Here is a 19,168-nt window from a genome sequence, read left to right as displayed (position 1 = left end):
CAGTCCAGCTCTCTGCTGTGGCCAGGGAGTGCAGTGGAGGATGGCCCAAGTGCTTGGGCCCTGCACCCCATGGGAGACCAGGAGAAGTACCTGGCTCCTGCCATCGGATCAGCGCGGTGTGCCGGCCGCAGCGCGCTAGCCGTGGCGGCCATTGGAGGGTGAACCAATGGTAAAGGAAGACCTTTCTCTCTGTCTCTCTCTCTCACTGTCCACTCTGCCTGTCAAAAAAAAACAAATTATTTATTATTCGAAAGGTAGAGTTAACAGAGAGCAAGGGAGAGATCTTCCATCTGCTGGTTCACTCCGCAAAGGGTTGGGCTGGGCCAAAGCCAGGAGCTTCATTCAGGTCTCCCACATGGGCACAGGGGCCCAAGCACCTGGGCCATCTTCCACTGCTTTCCCAGGCCATAGCAGAGAGCTGCATCAGAAATGGAGCAGCCAGGCCTTAAACCAGCGCCCATATGGGATGCTGGCATTGCAGCTGGTGCCTTAACCTACTGTACCAAAACACCCACCCCTAGATGTAGGGTTTTTTTTTTTTTTTTAAAGGTTTTTATTTATTTATTTGAGAGGTAGAGATACACGCAGTGAGAGAGAGAGAGAGAGAAAGGTCTTCCATCAGCTCGTTCACTTCCCAAATGGCTGCCATGGCCAGCGCAACCGGGACTAGAACTGGCGCCCATACGGGATGCCGGCACTGCAGGCGGAGGATTAACCTAGTGCGCCATGGTGCCGGCCCCTTGTTCCCTCTTTTAGAGAATGGGAATGGAAGGTTGTGATGAATGAGATTAATGTTTTTATAAGATCTGTAGTACATAATGAATACTGTCAGAAAATCTTTACCTGTTTTCATGTTTTTACTTTATTCTCATTGCTCTTATCACACTTTGCTAACTCTCCTGCCACTGCCAGCAGTCTTTTTTAAGATTTATTTATTTATTTGAAAGGCAGAATTAGAGGACTTCCATCTACTGGTTCACTCCCCAAATGGCCACAACAGCCGGAGCTCTGCCAGTCAGAATCCAGGAGGCTGGAGCTTTCTCCGGGTTACCTATCTGGGTGCAGGGGTCCAAGGACTTGGGCGTCTTCCACTGCTTTCCCAGGCCACAGCAGAGAGCTGGAGTGGAAGTGGAGCAGTCGGGACTCAAACAGCGCCCACATGGCTTTACCTGGTACAGCACCATGCCAGCTCCAGTACACTTGGTATACTGGGAAAGCCAGTATATATATACACTACGTTGCTTCACTCCTGTAGTTTTTGATGTGGTACATGCTTTATGATGTCCCTGTTAACTTCAACTGCTTCCCCTCGCTGGATTCTGTTAGCTTTTAAATATGCCCAGAGGGGCCGGCGCTCTGGCACAGTAGGCTAAGCATTCGCCTGCAGTGCTGGCATCCCGTATGGGCGCCGGCTCAAGTTCCAGCTGTTCCACTGGCAGAGTGGACAGTGAGAGAGAGAGACAGAGAGAAAGGTCTTCCTTTTCCATTGGTTTACCCTCTAATGGCCGCCGCGGCCGGTGCACTGCACTGATCCAAAGCCAGGAGCCAGGTGCTTCCTCCTGGTCTCCCATGCAGGTGCAGGGGCCCAAGCACCTGGAGCATCCTCCACTGTACTCCTGGGCCACAGCAGAGAGATGGACTGGAAGAGGAGCACCCGGGACTAGAACCCGGGGTGCCGGCGCCGCAGGCAGAGGATTAGCCTAGTGAGCTGCGGTGCTAGCCTTCAGCTGCTCTATTTCTAATCCAGCTCCCTGCTAATGGCCTGGGAAAGCAGTGGAAGATGGTCCAAGTCCTTGGGCCTCTGCACACTTCATCTACTTCCTTCAGAAACTGAGTAAATGCTCCTCATCACATTTTGAACAAATGCAATGACTTGAGTGAATAATATTCATCTACTGAATTTAAAAATAAGTCATATTAAGTTATAATTTACATGTAGTAAATATACCTGTTTTAATTGTAGAAGTCAATGAAATTTATCTATTTTTATGGACTTGAAAGGCAGAATTAAAAGGAGAGAGGTAGAGAGAGTTCTTACATCTGCTGGTTCACTCCCCAAGTGGCCACAAGAGCCAGGGCTGGTCCAGGCCAGGCCAAAGCCAGGAGCTTCTTCCTGGTCTCCATGTGGGTGGTAGGGACAAAGGACTCGAGCCATCTTCTGCTGCTTTCCTGGGCACATTTGCAGGGAGCTGGATTGGAGATGGAGCAGCCAACACAAGACCCATATGGGTGCTGATGTGGTAGGTAGCAGCTTAACCTGCTGCACCACCACACAAGCTTCCGATCAATGAATTTTTAAAAATTATTTGAGAAACAGAGAGTGAGTTCCCATGCATTGATTCGTGTGCCAAACACAATGGCCAGGGTTGGGCCAGGCATACCCTGGAGCTGGAAACACAATCCAGGTTTCCCAAGTGGGTAACAGGAACTCAAGTACTTGAGCCGTCACCTGCTGCTTTTCAGGGTGTGTGCTGGCATGGAGCTGGAATCAGAAATGGAGCTAGGGGCTGGCGCAGTGGCTCCCTTGGTTAATCCTCCACCTGCGGCGCCGGCATCCCATATGGGCGGTTGGTTCTAGTTCCGGTTGCTCCTCTTCCAGTCTAGCTCTCTGCTGTGGCCTGGGAGGGCAGTGGAGGATGGCCCAAGTGCTTGGGCGCTGTACCCGCATGGGAGACCAGGAGGAGGCACCTGGCTCCTGGCTTTGGATCTGTGCAGTGCCAGCCATGGCGGCCATTTGGGGAGTGAACCAACGGAAGGAAGACCTTTCTCTGTCTCTCTCACTGTCTATAACTCTACCTGTCAAATTAAAAAAAAAAAAAAAAAAGAAATGGAGCTGGGATTTGACCCCAGGTGTTCCGACATGGGGTGTTGGCATCTGAGCTTCACCAAATATCTGCCCCAGTCTTGTTTTTGTCTCGTTTCCTCTTCTACGTCGGCAACCTCTGAGTTTAGACCTAGGCCCATGCCTCTCATTATGTGTTCCTTTCTGAGTGGCTTTTATCATCATCATCGTACCGGCAGCTCCAATGTGGCCGCCCTGCTCCCGCCACGCTGCAGACCTCCATGCCTAGCTGCCCGGCTAGGACACCATTTGGACTCAGTGGTATCTCACATTCCGTGCATCCTGAAATGCAGTTTCCAGCACACCTATCCTGGTATTACGTATCAGGTCAGTGACAAGCTTAGTCGCTCACCAGAAATCTGAGTTACTTTTACAAAGACTTATTTAGGAGTTGGTGCTGTGGCACAGTCGGTTAAGCCTCTGTCTGCGGCACTGGCATCCCATGTGGGTGCTGGTTCGTGTCCTGACTGCTCCTCTTCCAATCCAGCTCTGCTTGTGGCCTGGGAAAGCAGTAGAAGATGGCCCAAGTCCTTGGACGCCTGCACCTGTGTGGGAGACCCGGAGGAAGCTCCTGGTTCTGGCTTCGGATCAGCCCAGCTCTGGCTATTGTGGCCATTTGAGGAGTGAACCATTGAATGGAAGACCTCTCTGTCTCTCCCTCTCTAACTCTGCCTCTCAAATAAATAAATCTTAAATTTATTTGAGAGGCAGAGTTACACAGAGGCAAAGAGACCACGAGAGCGCTTCCATCCACTAGTTCACTCTCCAGATGGCCAAAATGTCTGGAGCTGGGATGATCCAAAGCCAGGAGCCAGCAGCATCTTCGAGGTTTTCCAGGTGGGTGCAGGGACCCCAGACTTGAGCCATCTTCAGCTGCTTTCCCAGGTGCATTAGCAAGGAGCTGGATCAGAAGTGGAGCAGCTGGCACCCATATGGGATGCTAGCACTGCAGGTAGCACCTTAACCCGGTGCACCACCACGTTGGCCCCCTGGGTTATTCTTGACTGCCTTTTTTTTTTTTTTTTTTTAATTTATTTATTTGAAAGGCAGCATTACAGAAAGACCTTCCATACACTGATTCACCCCCAAAATGGCTACAGTGGGTAGGGCTGGGCCAGACCAAAGCCAGGAGCCTGGAACTCCATCCGGGTGTCCCATGTGGGTTCAGGGGCCCAGGGACTTGGGCCATACACCCCTGCTTTCCCAGGCCATAAGCAGGGAGCTGGATCATAAATGGAGCAGCAAGGACTTGAACTGGTACCTACGTGGGATACTGATGTTATAGGTGGCAAGTCTCCCATGTGGGTGCAGGGACCCAAGTACTTGGGCCAACTTCCACTGCTTTCCCAGGCCACAGCAGAGAGCTGGATAGGAAGTGGAGCCGGCACCCATATGGCATGCTGGCACTGCAGGTGGTGGCTTTACCCGCTACGCCACAGCGCTGGCCCCAGCTAATGTTCTACTCTAGATCTGCTCTCTCTTACATCTCGTCCCTGAACCACTATACTCCCCAGCTGATCTCTTAGCTCCAGGCTTGCACACACATGGTGTGGTCCTTCTCCTACACACGACTTTTCAAAGTCAGACTTTAATGGGTTTGTAGGATCTGCTGCTTGACTCAGCTTCGTTTGTATGCTTTGTGTCTGACAATCCAGTCTTACAGAAATCCAGTACTTAAGAGCATGGTCTGTTTCCAACATTTGTTGTCCCATATAGGTGGAAAGTTCTCCCTCCAGTCATATTACTGCCTAGATAACTCCTATTCATTCTTCAGGATTTTGGGTTAAATTTTACTTTCTTTTCTTCCTTCAAAAAACATTTTTGAATTTTTGATATTGGCTTATGTGACCTAGAAGAGCCAGGAGCTTCTTCTAGGTCTCCCATGAGGGTGCAGGGGCCCAAACACGGGGGCCATCTTCTGCTGCTTTCCCAGGCCATAGCAGAGAGCTGGGTCAGTAGAGCAGCCAGGATGCAAACTGGTTCCCATGTGAGATGCTGACATCATAGGTGGTGGCTTTACCCGCTATGCCACAACACTAGCCCCCTTAATTCCTCTTTTCAAAAAATTGTTTATCTGAGGCTGGCGCCGCGGCTCACTAGGCTAATCCTCCGCCTAGCGGCGCCGGCACACCGGGTTCTAGTCCCGGTCGGGGCACCGGATTCTGTCCCGGTTGCCCCTCTTCCAGGCCAGCCCTCTGCTGTGGCCAGGGAGTGCAGTGGAGGATGGCCCAGGTGCTTGGGCCCTGCACCCCATGGGAGACCAGGAAAAGCACCTGGCTCCTGGCTCCTGCCATAGGATCAGCGCAGTGCGCAGGCCGCAGCGCGCCGGCCGCGGCGGCCATTGGAGGGTGAACCAACGGCAAAGGAAGACCTTTCTCTCTGTCTCTCTCACTGTCCACTCTGCCTGTTAAAAAATAATAATAAAAAAAAATTGTTTATCTGAAAGGCAGAGAGACAGACATCTCTCATCCAGTGGTTCACTGCTCAAATGCCTGTAGCAGCTGAGGATTGGCCAAGCTGAAAGCTGAAGCCCAGAGCCTAGATCTCAGTCTGGATCTTCGGGACCCAGCTACTTAACCCTCGCCTGCTGTCTCCCAGGGTGTGCAATAGCAGGAAGGTGAAATCAACAACAGCCAAGAGGGCCGGTGCTGTGGCAGAGCGGGTAACGCGGCTGCCTGCAGTGCCGGCATCCCTTACATGTGCCGGTTTAAATCCCGGCTGCTCCACTTCCAATCCGCTCTCTGCTCTGGCCTGGGAAAGCAGTGGAAGATGGCCCAAGTCCCTGGGCCTCAGCGCATGTGTGGGAGTCCCAGAAAAAGCTCCTGGGCTCCTGGCTGCAGCTCTGACTATTGCAGCCATCTAGGGAGTGAACCAGCAGATGGAAAATCTCTGTCTCTCTGCCTCTCTGTAACTCAGCCTTTCAAATAAATAAATAAGTCTTTAAAAAAAAAAAAAAAAAAAACAGATGCAGAACTGGAATGCAGGCATTCCAGTATGGCATGCAGATGTCTCACAGTTCAGGGCTGAGTCCGGCCAAAGCCAGGAGCTTCCTGTGGGTCTCCTACATGTGTGCAGGGCCCAAACACCTGGGTTGTCTTCACTGCTTGTCCCAGGCTATGAGCAGGGAGCTGGTGTGGAAGTGGAGCAGCCAGGACTCCAGTCGGCGCCCATCTGGGATGCCAGCACTGCAGGCGGTGGTTCAACCCACTGCTTAGCCCCTAAAGCGGAATTTTGACTGCCATGCCAAACACCCACCTCTCCTTTGATTTTCACAGACTAATTAACTAGTTATTTCAATTTAAGTTTGGCTTTTATCTAAGGCATATTCTGTAAGGTAAATTTTAAATTCATATGACAAAGATAACTTAATTTTCACAGGACTTGAACTTTTAAATGTATATTTAAGTTAATAGGCATCATAAATAAAATTTAAAAAAACTAGTAGTAGGTTATCACGCTTACAAAAGTTGATTGACGGTATGTACTGATGCCCCAAGGTTAACTGCAACATGAACTTTTGTGACAAAGCCTTTAGTTACTGTATTAGCATATAAATTATAGTAAAATGGAAAGTTGTCTCTTGGATATAAGTTAGCAACATTTATGTTATTTGTACCTACTCTAGGGTTTTTTTTTTTTTTTAAGATTTATGTTTTTGAAAGAGCAATAGTGACTTGGAGGGGGCAAGAGAAAGCACACGCATTTGTGCGATTCCATCCACTGCTTCACTTGCCCAGTGGCTGCCAACAGCCAGGTCTGGGCCAGGTGGAAACCAGCAGCCTGGTCCCCACCTAGGTCTCCCACATGGGCGGCAGGGACCCATGAATCGGGCCATCTTCTGCAATCCCGGATGGATTCGCAGTAAGCAGCCAGGGCTTGAACTGGTATGCCCAATATGGGATACCAGCATGGCACGTGCAGCTTAATGTGATGCACCGTAAAGTCAGTTTTTAATTACCTAGTTAATCTTTTTAAAGATTTATTTTATTTATTTGAAAGAGTTACATAGAGAAGTAGAGCCAGAGAGAGAGAGAGAGGGAGGGAGGTCTTCCATCGGCTGGTTCACTCCTCAAATGGCTGCAAAGGTTGGGGATGAGCCAGGCCGAAAACTGGAGGTCGGAGCTTCTTGCGGGTTTCCCATGTGGGTGGCAGGGACCTAAGCACTTGGGCCATCTTCTGCTGCTTTTACTAGGCCATTAGCAGGGAGCTGGATGGGAAGTGGAACAGCTGGGCTCAAACTGGAGCCCATACGGGATGCAGACTTGCAGGCAGCAGCTCTACCTACTATGCGACAACGCTGACCCCTATTTAAAAAACATTTTTTTTTAATTAACTAGGCCCAGCATTGTGGCGTAGTGGGTAAAGTCACCACCTGCAATGCCCGCATCTTATGACTTTATTATTTTTTTTAAGATTTATTTACTTGAAAGTCACTTACAGACAGAGAGAGAGGGAGAGACAGGTCTTCCATCTGCTTGTTCATTCCCCAAATGGCCCCAGTAGCCATGACTGGGCCAAGCCAAAGCCAGGAGCCAGGAGCTTCTTTGAGGTCTCTCACTTGGGCCATCCTCTGCTGCTTTCCCAGACATATTAGCAGATAGCTGGACTGGAAGGGAGCAGCCAGGACTTGAACTGGCAGCCTATGAGATGCTGGGATCACAGGTAGCAGCTTAACCTGTTGTGGCCACAATAGCGGCCCCTGTAACTATGACTTTCAAATAAATGTATGCATTTTTTTTAAGATTTACTTATTTACTTGAAAGAGTTACACAGAGACAAAAGGAGAGGCAGAGAGAGAAGTCCCCCATCTGTTGGTTTACTCCCCAATTGGCTGCAATGGCCAGACTTGTGCTGATCTGAAACCAGGAGCTTCTTCCACGTCTCCCATGTGGGTGCAGGGGCCTAAGGACTTGGGCCATCCTCTGCTGCTTTCCCAGGGTATAGCAGAGGGCTGGATCGGAAGTGGAGTAGCCGGGACTAGAACCGGCGCCCATATGGGATGCTGGCACTGCAGGTGGCAGCTTCTACCCGCTACGCCACAGTGCTGGCTCCAACTATACATCTTTAAGAAAACTTTAATTAACTTATCTGAAGAAACAGCGTGAGTTCCTGTCTTCTGGTTAACTACCCAAATGCCTGCAATAACCAGGGCTGGGTCAGACTGAAGCCAAGAGCCCAGAACTCTAGCCAGGTCTGTAATGTGGGAGACAGTGGCCAAAGTGCTTGAGCAACCACCTGCTGCCTCACAGGGTATCCATTAATAGGAAGCTGGACTTGGGTGCAAAACCAGGATTCCAGTAAGGAATACGGGCATCCCAACAGGTATCTTTAATTACCAGGCCAAATACCTGTCCTAATTTTTAATTTTATCCACTAACCCTAATTCTCTCTGAGACCTTGCTTCTGACCAGAAATGGTTATCATTGCTAAAATATAAACATAGACAAAGAAAAGTGTTTAGATGATTAAGATTTATAAATAAAATTTAAAAAAATTTAATTGAAAAAATTTACAGATGAGAACTTGCCATATTGTTAATGACAGACTAAGTAGTTTAACCGTTCTATTGAAGACAACTGAAAAAAAAGGTGGAAGAAATCTTTTTCAAAAAAATTTTTTAAATATTTATTTGAAAGGCAGAATTACAGAGAGGCAGAGAGAAAGAGAAAGTCTTCCATCTCCTGGCTCACTCCCCAGATGGTTGCAATGGCTTGAGCAGTGCCAGTCCAAATCCAGGAGGCAAGGGCTTCTTCCAGGTCTCCCATGTGGTTGCAGGAGCCCAAGCACTTGGGTCATTTTCTACTGCTTTCCCAGGCCAGAGCACAGAGCTGGATCAGAAGTAGAGCAGGGGCCTATGCTGTGGCACAGCGGGTTAACGCCCTGGCCTGAAGCACAGGCATCCCATATGGGCACCAGTTCTAGTCCCAGCTGCTCCTCTTCCCATCCAGCTCTCTGATATGGCCTGGGATAGCATTAGAAGATGGCCCAAGCCCTTGGGCGCCTGTACCCGTGTGGGAGACCTGAAAGAAGCTCCTGGTTTCGGATCAGTGCAGCTCCGGCCATTGCAGCCATCTGGGGAGTGAATCAGTCGATGGAAGACCTCTCTGTCTCTACCTCTCTAACTCTGTTTTCAAATAAATAAATCTTTTTAGGGCTGGCCCTGTGGCTCAGTGGGTTAACGCCCTGGCCTGAAGCGCCGGCATCCCATATGGGCGCTGGTTCAAGATCCGCTGCTCCACTTCCAATCCGGCTCTCTGCTGTGGCCTGGGATAGCAGTGGAAGATGTCCCAAGTCCTTGGACCCCTGCACCCGCGTGGGAGACCCAGAGGAGGCTCCTGGCTCCTGTCTACGGATCGGCACAGTTCCGGCTGTTGCAGCCAATTGGGGAGTGAACCATCGGATGGAAGACCTCTCTCTTTGCCTCTCCTCTCTCTCTGTAACTTTGACTTTCAAATAAATAATCTTTAAAAAAATAAATTTTTATAAAAAATATAGAGCAGCCAGTACTCGAACCAGCGCCCATATGGAATGCCAGCGCCCGAGGCGGCAGCTTTACTTGCTATGCCACAGCACCAGCCCCTCAAAATTCTTAAAATCATTAAAGAGCTAATAAGATTTCAAGGAAAACCCGAGTCAAAACCTAGAAGGGGAAGTGTTGTGGCACAGTGGTCAGGCACTGCCTGGGACGCCTGCATCCCGTATCAGAGTACCTAGCTCCAAACTGGCCACTCCACGCTTCCTGCTGATGTTCCTGGGGGGCAGCAGAGGACGGCCCCAGTACTCGGGGCCCCTGCCACCCTTGTGGGGACCCGTTTGGAGTTCCTTGCTCCTGCCTTCATCTTGGCCCAACTGCAGCTGCTGGTGGCATCCAGAGTAGTGAACCAGTGGATGAAAGATTTCTGTGTCTGTCCTTCCCAGCCTTTTAAATAAGTAAACAAACATTTTAAGAAAGCAGTGTGGGCTCACCAAGGTAGGAATTCTGATCAACCATCCACCAAGAGCAGGGACCCTGAAGATGGCCCTCAGGTGTGAAACGCCAGGAAACACTGCCGGCCTTTCAGTCTGTTTTGTTATTTAGTGGTTGAGAGAAACTGAGGCTTATGTGATGGCAATACCTGACTACTAATATCTTCAGTTACCTAGCAGAAAAATTAAAAATTCTCTCTGGAGGCAGGTAGCATTATATCCTAAAATTATGGCTTATATCATTCCTGTTCATCTTTTTATCAAATACATGTTCAGTACACAATGATAACCAGACACATACATGTACATATGCACATGACCTCCTACTGGAGACTGGTGACATACATGTACATATGCACATGACCTCCTACTGGAGACTGGCGACACATACATGTACATATGCACATGACCTCCTACTGGAGACTGGCGACACATACATGTACATATGCACATGACCTCCTACTGGAGACTGGCGACACATACATGTACATATGCACATGACCTCCTACTGGAGACTGGCGACACATACATGTACATATGCACATGACCTCCTACTGGAGACTGGCGACACATACATGTACATGTGCACATGACCTCCTACTGGAGACTGGCGACACATACATGTACATGTGCACATGACCTCCTACTGGAGACTGGCGACACATACATGTACATGTGCACATGACCTCCTACTGGAGACTGGCGACACATACATGTACATGTGCACATGACCTCCTACTGGAGACTGGCGACACATACATGTACATGTGCACATGACCTCCTACTGGAGACTGGCGACACATACATGTACATGTGCACATGACCTCCTACTGGAGACTGGCGACACATACATGTACATGTGCACATGACCTCCTACTGGAGACTGGCGACACATACATGTACATGTGCACATGACCTCCTACTGGAGACTGGCGACACATACATGTACATGTGCACATGACCTCCTACTGGAGACTGGCGACACATACATGTACATGTGCACATGACCTCCTACTGGAGACTGGCGACACATACATGTACATGTGCACATGACCTCCTACTGGAGACTGGCGACACATACATGTACATATGCACATGACCTCCTACTTGAGACTGGCGACACATACATGTACATATGCACATGACCTCCTACTTGAGACTGGCGAAAACAGCAACAGATCCATAGTCACCATCTGATATTAGAACTGGCAACCTCAGACCAGACATCTGCTTTCTAGGGTCAAAGAATAGATACGCCTGGAAATTTCATAAGGGAATTATATAAAGTGTGACTTAGTACATTTGAAAAAGAAACCAATAATTCTAGAACTGAAAAATAAAAAATTCAATTGGTGGATTTGACATCAGATTAGATACAGAGAAACAGTAAAATTTGCCTGAAAAAAATGTTAAGAAGGCAGCTTCAAAAGACAAGGTAGAGGGGCTGGCGCTGTGGCATAGTGGGTGTAAAGCCGCTGTCTGCAGTGGGCATCCCAGATGGGTGCCGGTTGAAGTCCTGGCTGGTCCACTTCGGATCCAGCTGTCTGCTAATGGCCTGGGAAATAAGTAGAAGATGGCCCAGGGCCTTGGGCCCCTGCCCCTGCGGAGGAGACCCGGAAGAAGCTCCTGGCTCCTGATCGGCACAGCTCTGGCCGTTGCGGCCATTTGGGGAGTGGACCAGTGAATGGAAGACCTCTCTCCTCTTTCAAATAAATCAATCTTAAAAAAAAAAAAAAAAAAAAAAAAAAAAAAAAAAAAAAGCCAAGATAGAAAGTAGAGTAGCAGGAGTGAAGAGCTGCATGGCTCCCGGCCTGCTCTCTGCCTGGTATGGACTTCTCAGCTTCTGCTCCTGGACTCCTCTCTCCCTTAAATAAAGCCCTCACTTTCCTGTGTATTTCTCTCACTAAATAAATGCTAAACGTTAAAAAGGGTGAAGAGATACAGAAGACACACTGAAAACTATCTGATATATATGTGGAAGTCCAAAAATTGAAGGAAGTGACAAGATCCGAGGTGGTAACAGCAAGACACTTCCTGAATTGATGAAATACTTTACTTCATGCATTTGAAATGAATGGTCATTATTCAGTAGAAATAATACTAAATCCACACCCAGATCCATCAAAGTAAAATTGCAGAAAAGGCAAACGACACAGCTGTTGTAATTTGAAAAGCAGGGTACAGAGAGGCAGAGGCAGAGTGCAACTTTAAAGCGACCGGCCAGCTTCGGAGCAGTGCTCGCAGAGCTCAGGAGCGAGGGCAGCGTCTACCAAGTAACGGGCTACGCGTGGACGCACACGGTGGAGCAGGACGCGCGTAAGATGCATCCCGCGTGGGCTGTCACAGGCACTCAGCCCGGCCGTCGCAGGACAGCAGGGAGGGAGCAGCTGGATTCGGCCTCGGGGCCGGTGCCCACTCCCGTCGGAGCCACGGCAGAGGCTCCCAGTTCCACAGGAGGGGCACAGTAAGGAACGACCCCGACCTAATATGGACACTCGGCCTGGGGGAAGGGAGAGGCGCGGGGTGGTCTGGGTCCCTCGCGTGCCCCTGTGAGTTCCGGGGGAGGCGCTGGGAGCAAACGTGCGACTTGGAACGACCAGACACCCGCGAAGACAGGCCGCGGGCGCGAGGTCTGCGGGCAGCGGGGCCGGGCCCGTCCGCCTGGTGCAAGCGTCGGTGCAGCCACGCCTAGGGCCTTCCCGCGGTGCACCTTCGGCCTTGCTTCCTGGGCCGGCTGCCACCGCGCTGAGACGCTCGGCGGTGCCCGCACATTTCGCACGTGAGCGACAGGGAAGGCGGCGCGGGCGCCGCGTGGCGCGGCTTCGGCACGAGGCGCCCAGAGGGCTCTGCGGCCCGGGCAGACCGGCTCCGCAGCGCTCGGGCCAGAGCTCGGACCCTGCCCGTCCAGGAGCTCCTCCCGCCGGAGCGGAGGGAGCGCCGCCTCCCCCAGCGCTCGCAGGCGGCCCGCCGCGCCTCCCCTGCTCGCGGGCCTGTCCCGGAAGGCGGCGCCCCGCCGGGCTCCGCCCACTTCCCGCTCGGGCCCACCCTCGGGCGCAGCGCGCCAATCGCGGCCCGCCTCGCCCGCCCCGCGAGCTTTGGCGCCTCGGGCCCGATCCGGCTCTGGCGTTGCCTCAGAACGCCGCGTCTCGCGAGATCCGGGAGCCGGGGGCGGGCGCCGCGCGCGTGCACGCGCCCCGGAGCCGTTAGGGCGGAGCCCCGCCCAGGCGGGGGCGGGCCGAGCCGGCACAGTTGGGCGCCGGTTGGCGGAGCCTCCGCGGGAAACGACTGTGCGCGGGCGGCGTGCGCGCTCCCGTCGCGGCGACGGTGGCGGCGAGCGGCGTCAGAGCTCGGAGGGGGGGCTGACGGCTTCTGGCGGGTGGCCGTGTCGGAGGCGAGCGCTTGCTCTGCCCGCGTCGCTTCTGTGCCGGGGACCGGACGGAGAGTGAGGGCGCGAGGGTCGCTGGCGGGGCTGCCGTCCTCCACGTCCGCGGCGTCGTGAGCAGCGCAGCCTGGACTCTGCCGCAGCCCCTCCGGCTCCCGTTCCGCTCGCCTCGAGGCAGCGCCGCGCCGCCCCCTGCCCCTTTCCCTCAGCCCCCCGCCCGGAAGGGCCCGGCCTGCGCCCCACCCCCGCCCGGCCGCCCGCGCCCCGCCGCCGCCGCCGCCGCCATGTCGGCGCAGGCCCAGATGCGCGCCATGCTGGACCAGCTGATGGGCACCTCCCGGGACGGTAAGTCTCGGCCGGAGCCCTGGGGGTGGGGGAGGGGGCGGCCGGCGAGGGCAGGGGCTCGAGGGCGCACCTGGGCGCGCGCGCGGGGCTGAGGAAGGGGCTCCCAGATTGGTACCACGAGGTCCCCGGCTCCCGTCCCGTCCAATCAGGGCCTGGCAGGCGGGCTCGGGGGGTGGTGACGGAGCGGATTGGCGGGAACTGCTGCCAATGGGGTGAGGCGGGGCCTGAGGCAGAAAGGAGAGTTTGTGCTGTTCCCGTGGACTTGGCCGGGCCGGGGAGCCCACGTCCTCCCGGGGGCTGTCGCGAGGCCTCGGCCCCGAGCTCCGCCGCCGCCCGCGCGAGCCCCGCACGGCCCGCCCCGTGGACGGAGAATCTGACCCAAACCATGTTTGTTGCGGTGGGAGTGTTTGGCCCCATTTTGTGGGGGAAATTGTTACGGCCTGTTCTGTGGAGACCACCATCTTGTTAGACGACGTACCAGAGGCTTTGTGCAGTGCATGCCGGCCTAGCTCGCGTGTGCCCCGCAGAGAACCGTCCTGAGAATTCGGCCCCAGGGAGGCAGCCTCGAGGGGAACAAAGCCCCCGAGGGACTCGAGGCAGAGGCTGGAAACCCAGCGAGCGCCGGGTCGCCTCCGTCACGGAGAGCTTGGACTGAAGACACGCGGTGTTGCTGCTGATAGTTAGGAACGACTCCGGTGCAGCCGAAATTGACACTAACACGGAGGAGAGGTGCAGCTCAGGCCTTTCTCCCTTCAAAGCAAAGCGGCATCCTGGCTTGTTTTCATAGGTGGCTTGTGGAGGCTGAGAGCTTTTTCTTGACGAGTAATTTGAATTGCCTGACTAGAGAAATGGCCCACTCTTAAATTTAGTTTGTAGCAGTCGCTCTTATAATGCACTTGAGTACTTTGCAGCAAAATGTGTGAGTAGGTTAAAAATAATGGTATTCAAATTAATGGCATTTCAGTGTTCACAGCTCAGTTTTAACAGACACCCCCATTGGGAACTTTCTTTGTAGACCATAAACAGGTGTAGATGGTGATGGCAAACCGACTTGTGGTTGTGTGGAAGTGGAGGGAAAGATTGGAAAAAAATGAGTTATTTTGTTTTGTAAACCAAGTTAATTTAAAATGCCACTGGAGAAACTTTTGTTACCATTTTTCATATTTAGGTAAGAATGGTTACTTTATCACTCAAACATGTGTTAACATTGCTCCTTTTCCAACGTGAGAGGTACTGGGAAGGGGCTTCATCAAGGATCTAAACCAATCTTTGTAATTTTAGAAATCATTTAAGACTTACTTTACATGATCCTTTAATCCTTGATGGATACCATTGGTGTCTTCTGCATGAATTGAATTTTCGAAATTTTACTGGGTGTTTTAATTGGATCAAGGTAGCCATCAACTGATAAAATTTCTGAACCAGACAGCCCCATCTAGTATTGTAAGGCTAAGTTAAAAGAAAAAAAGTTCTTGTGTGTGTAGTCAGCAAACTGTGGATTTCTTAAAATCCACTCTGTATGCAAATAAATTTATATATTTTTATGTGTCTGTTACTGGATTTTTTTTTTTTTTTTGCCTCCAGACAGAGGATTTATGAATGAACTCATGTTTACAAGTGCACGATATTATTTAGCTGAAATGACTGGATTTTCACTGCTGTATTCGGTCAGAAGTAAGAAACACATCTCTTTCAAGGAAAAGAATTGAATAATTTTTTAGATAGCCAAATTAGTTTTTACATATACAAGATAGGATTAGAACATTTTTTTCCTCCTTGCCAGTATCTAATGAGTTTACATACTTCATTTTATGACTCAGGACTTTTAAATAATTAGGATTGTTCTTTTTTAGCATATAGTCAACTTCAAGTTACCCAGGGACAGGGGAACATGGATATGTCTCTGAGTAGCAGCATGTAATTTAAAGCTATGTAGTGGGAAGGCTTGTCTTGGACACAAAAACAGCTTATGAGGAATGCTGTTGCGTGTCTTTGGCACTAGAGGTGGAAATGGGGATCCAGGAGGTGGGAGAGAGATGGAAAAGATAGGCAGGTAGGTAGGTAGGTAGGAGAGGATATGTAGGCAGCTCTGGTTTTTGTTTTTTTGTTTTGTTTTGTTTTTGTTTTTGTTTTTGTTTTGTCTTATATCCCAGAAACTGTCTTTTTGGATAGCAGGGCTCAAGGTAGCACTGCCTTCTTCAGTCCTTAGGGTCCTTGTATGTGAAGGGTCTGAGTGACACCAACAGTTATTCGTTCCTTTTTTAACTCCTTGGAGCGTTAAGCCTTAGTTAAATGTACCTTCTCTTGAATTATTGGCTTCACTCAATCATTTAGATTACCTAAACCTCATTGGAATCTTAAGGAATAGAAATTTCGGTAGCAGGGAAATGGAGAGGTAATTTTGGGCACTGGGCACTTGGAGACAGGACAGTCTTGGGTGAGTGGTGGAAGTGGGGGGCTTTGAACAATCAGAGGGGCAGCATGATGGTGCTGGGAGGCCGGGCAGGGGGATTACAAGGAGGTGGGAGAGGAATGCATAAGGGAAGTGGGAGGGCCAAAGACAAACTTTGCCTTCTTTGCAATTTTGCCTAGGGCCCTGGTGGTGGCAACCGCCTGTGTGCCACTGAAAATCGTGCCGATGCCTGGCATACTGCATAAATGGAAGCAGGGTACCGCGTGAGTTGAAACATTGGTCACACTATATAAAGTTTGTATATGTGAATCAGTGTAACTCATACCCATATAACTGGGGGTCTGACTGTATTTGGATTTTTCTGATAAGGCATCATGGGCTAAGGAAAAGATCACTGGGCTGAGACTCAGGAGACCTGGTTTCTAGCCCCAGCTGTACCTCTAATTGTAACCTTGGGTAAGTCACTTAACCTTTTTTGCCTCAAGTTAAATCTCTAATTTGTTATATGGGAAGCCAAATAATTTCCTATGTTATAGTCAAATAATGTTAAAAATATATTTTAAGTTTTTTAGAAAGGAGGGCCCATAAGTAGATCTCAGTTATTAGTATTTTATCTCAGATTCATTACATTCTTTAAATACCTTTCTGTTTTAATTGTTAGCATTAATAAAGGGGGGGAGAGAGTGTTTCCCTGAACATAATCTATTTAATAGCAGGAGAAGTTGTACAGGAGATTTTAAGAAAAAGTTTGAGAATTGTCAGTGCAATTGTTAGAGGAACCCAGTGGCCTCACACAGACTGTGGTCATTTTTGTTGGGTTAGGTTAATTGCATGAATGTCTCTTAGTGAAAACCCTCTTGTCCACAACAGTTTCATTGTAAGTTTATGGTCCTGATCTCAGAAAGGCGTAAAAAATGCTGAGAATAGCAATTGAACAAAATCTGAGGTATGGATTTAGATAACATCCCAAATTTAGAAATTAGGGAAGTTGTAGAGAAGGTACTTGGAAGAGTTCCATATCTCTTAGTTGCATACACCTTTAATGGGAGCAGATACCATCTCTGAAAGGTTATAAATTAAGCCAGGAAGGACAGCCTGCCCTCAGAACAACACAATGTAGGCTGAAGCATTTTATAGCAGCATTGTGGCCCCCATTGTTAGGGAGTGGTTTGGACAGGTTCAAACTTAGGTGATTTTAGCTGTATGATATAGTTCCTCAAAAATCTGTTATAGTTAATGGTAGTTAGAGTATATGGGACGTAAAACTGAAAGGAGATACCCAGGAAAATGCAGTTCAGAAACTAAGTTAGCTGTTGATGTTGTCAGTTGTGTGTAACTCGGAGTACAGGCCATAGGACAGGATGAGATCCTGCCTGTCTGCAAAACTGTTGAATCAAAGATTGAAGTAGTATTCCCTTTGGTGGATTTTCTTCTTTATACTTTGCTGTAACCTGTGTTCCTTAACTTGTCATCAACATTGAAAGCATGTTCTCTTTAATTTTCTCTCACTAACATAATGAACAGTATATCTTGGGTAGTAGAGAGCCATTCTTTTATTCCAGTTGGGTTGTTCATTTTAGGTGAAGGAGGCGTAGCCTTTAATGTATAGGCACACATATGAGAAATAATAATGAGGTATATTTTAGTCCAAAGCTTGTAAATTCTTTAACATTTAAAGAAATTTTAGCAAACATAAACAATAGTATGTCTCATTTTCAGTAATTTTTTTTTTACTTTACGTTGAGTTCTAGGCATATCCAAAACCCTAAAAGTTCTGTTAGCACTTTCATAGTTAATCAGTTTAAGAAGCCTTCTTCTTTTTGCATTTTGAATGCTGAGTAATATTTTATCTATGGCGCAGTCAAGAAAACAGTAAAATTACCTCATCCAACCCTGCGTTGTCTCTGGAGTCTATAGTTACTTAGCTCTGCTCAAGTAACCCTATGCTCGTGAGACATTCTTTAATGTCAGAGAAAGAAATTGATACTGAAGAAAAATTATTTGGTCTTATTTCTGCATAAGCAGCAAATAAACGCTTTTAGTTTAGTTTAGGAGGTCATATAAGGATAAATAGTAGGAGTTCAGAGGCAAGTGGGTACTGTGGATCAAGGCCAGGTTCAGTGAGACGGTGTTCAGTGACAGTAACGTTGAAGCTGGAAGTTGGTAAGGGTTCAGGCAAGCAGTGGGATTGAGGAAGTAGGTGTTTTAACGCTGAAGCTGAGTAAAGTGTGCTCAAAACTAAGTCACTGAGGCAAATTTCCTCCAGAATGGAATTCCAGAAAGATGTTTGAAGTACACTGACTGCTTCAGGTCTTAGTGTAGTTCTTGCGGGAACATAAACAATTATACCCAATTTATTCAGTCCATTAAGGATTATAGACTAAGAAGATGAAGGAAGTTGGAACATCTTGCTGGAGAAGGAAGGAGGGAGTTGAAGAGGGTAAGTTTCTGATGGGAATCTTGTTGCTTTGGCACCTGAAGAAAAAGTCGTAATGCTTCTTTTTTGGTTTAAATTCTTACGCAGCAAGCATGTAAGTTAGGCTGTAAGTTGGAAGAACCAGCCAAAATAGACCAGTTATTCAATTTCGTAAGGTTAATGAGTTTATGGAGAAAAGTCATTCCTAAAAACTGGAATTGTCTACAACTTAATGTTTTTGTTTTTGGTGAATAACTTAGGAGTTTTAGAAGTTGAAGCCATTAGGAAATAGAGTGTAATTCAGTCAGCTGAATAAATGTCACATTTTGCTATTTAATGTAGGTCACAGAAAGGATATTTAAAATTTGTTTCTAAAAAACATTCATCATTGACCATATGTTCTGATTTAGTTGTGAACCATGTACAACTGATGTTTGACCTATCTGACTCAACATGAAAAGAATTTAACCCGCTGCCTTTGCTGAATCTTTTGTCGTGTCTCCTGAGTATGGTAAATTGTTTTATTCTTATCTTCTTGAGACCTCAGATATCTGCAAACCTATTCTTTTTTTTTTTTCCAATTTTCTCCTTTAGAGTTAACTTTCTAAAACTTTGCTTTTCTGTAGAAGAGGTTTGGATATTTGTTGGCTAGTATCTGATAATATACCTAGCTGTTCTGTTCTGTATTCTGCCCTATTAGTTAACACAATATATTCTTTTCTGTTGCCTAAGGATATGTTTTACATCAGGGACTGGCACCGGTGGCCTGGTTTTTGTAAGTAAAGTTTATTGGAACACACTGTC

The 19,168-nt window shown here is 48.9% G+C and overlaps 2 protein-coding genes across 8 annotated transcripts in view; one reads left to right on the top strand and one right to left on the bottom strand.

The window, feature by feature from the left end:
* Window positions 1-529: 529 nt before the first annotated feature.
* On the bottom strand, window positions 530-13,476 carry LOC149127653 (uncharacterized). The gene is made up of 3 exons (XM_089328729.1): window positions 13,459-13,476; window positions 13,056-13,227; window positions 530-12,938 (listed from the first exon to the last, which is right to left on the bottom strand). Exons 1-3 carry the CDS (start codon window positions 13,474-13,476, stop codon window positions 12,016-12,018), a joined length of 1,113 nt encoding a protein of 370 aa, XP_089184855.1. The 3' UTR covers window positions 530-12,015.
* The window catches only part of LUC7L2 (LUC7 like 2, pre-mRNA splicing factor), a 60,965-nt gene continuing 54,806 nt past the window's right edge, over window positions 13,010-19,168 (top strand). The window contains exons 1-2 of one of the 7 annotated variants that reach the window (XM_070071434.2): window positions 13,039-13,535; window positions 16,128-16,211. Coding sequence is in view for 2 of the 7 variants with exons in the window: in XM_017338035.4 (XP_017193524.1) it covers window positions 13,475-13,535 (61 nt within the window). In the remaining 5 variants the exon portion in view is untranslated. Of the gene's footprint in view, window positions 13,536-16,127; window positions 16,212-16,461; window positions 18,876-19,168 lie in introns of those variants that run through there. The other 6 variants (XM_089329675.1, XM_017338035.4, XM_070071430.2 and 3 more) reach the window with 6 other exon arrangements.

The sequence above is a fragment of the Oryctolagus cuniculus genome, chromosome 3 (genome assembly GCF_051225735.1).
Source record: "Oryctolagus cuniculus isolate XC-2025 breed Fujian yellow rabbit chromosome 3, ASM5122573v1, whole genome shotgun sequence".
In the NCBI taxonomy this organism is placed as follows: Eukaryota; Metazoa; Chordata; class Mammalia; order Lagomorpha; family Leporidae; genus Oryctolagus; species Oryctolagus cuniculus.
The sequence above is the reverse complement of the archived record's forward strand: the minus strand, read 5'-3'. Positions and strand labels throughout refer to the sequence as shown.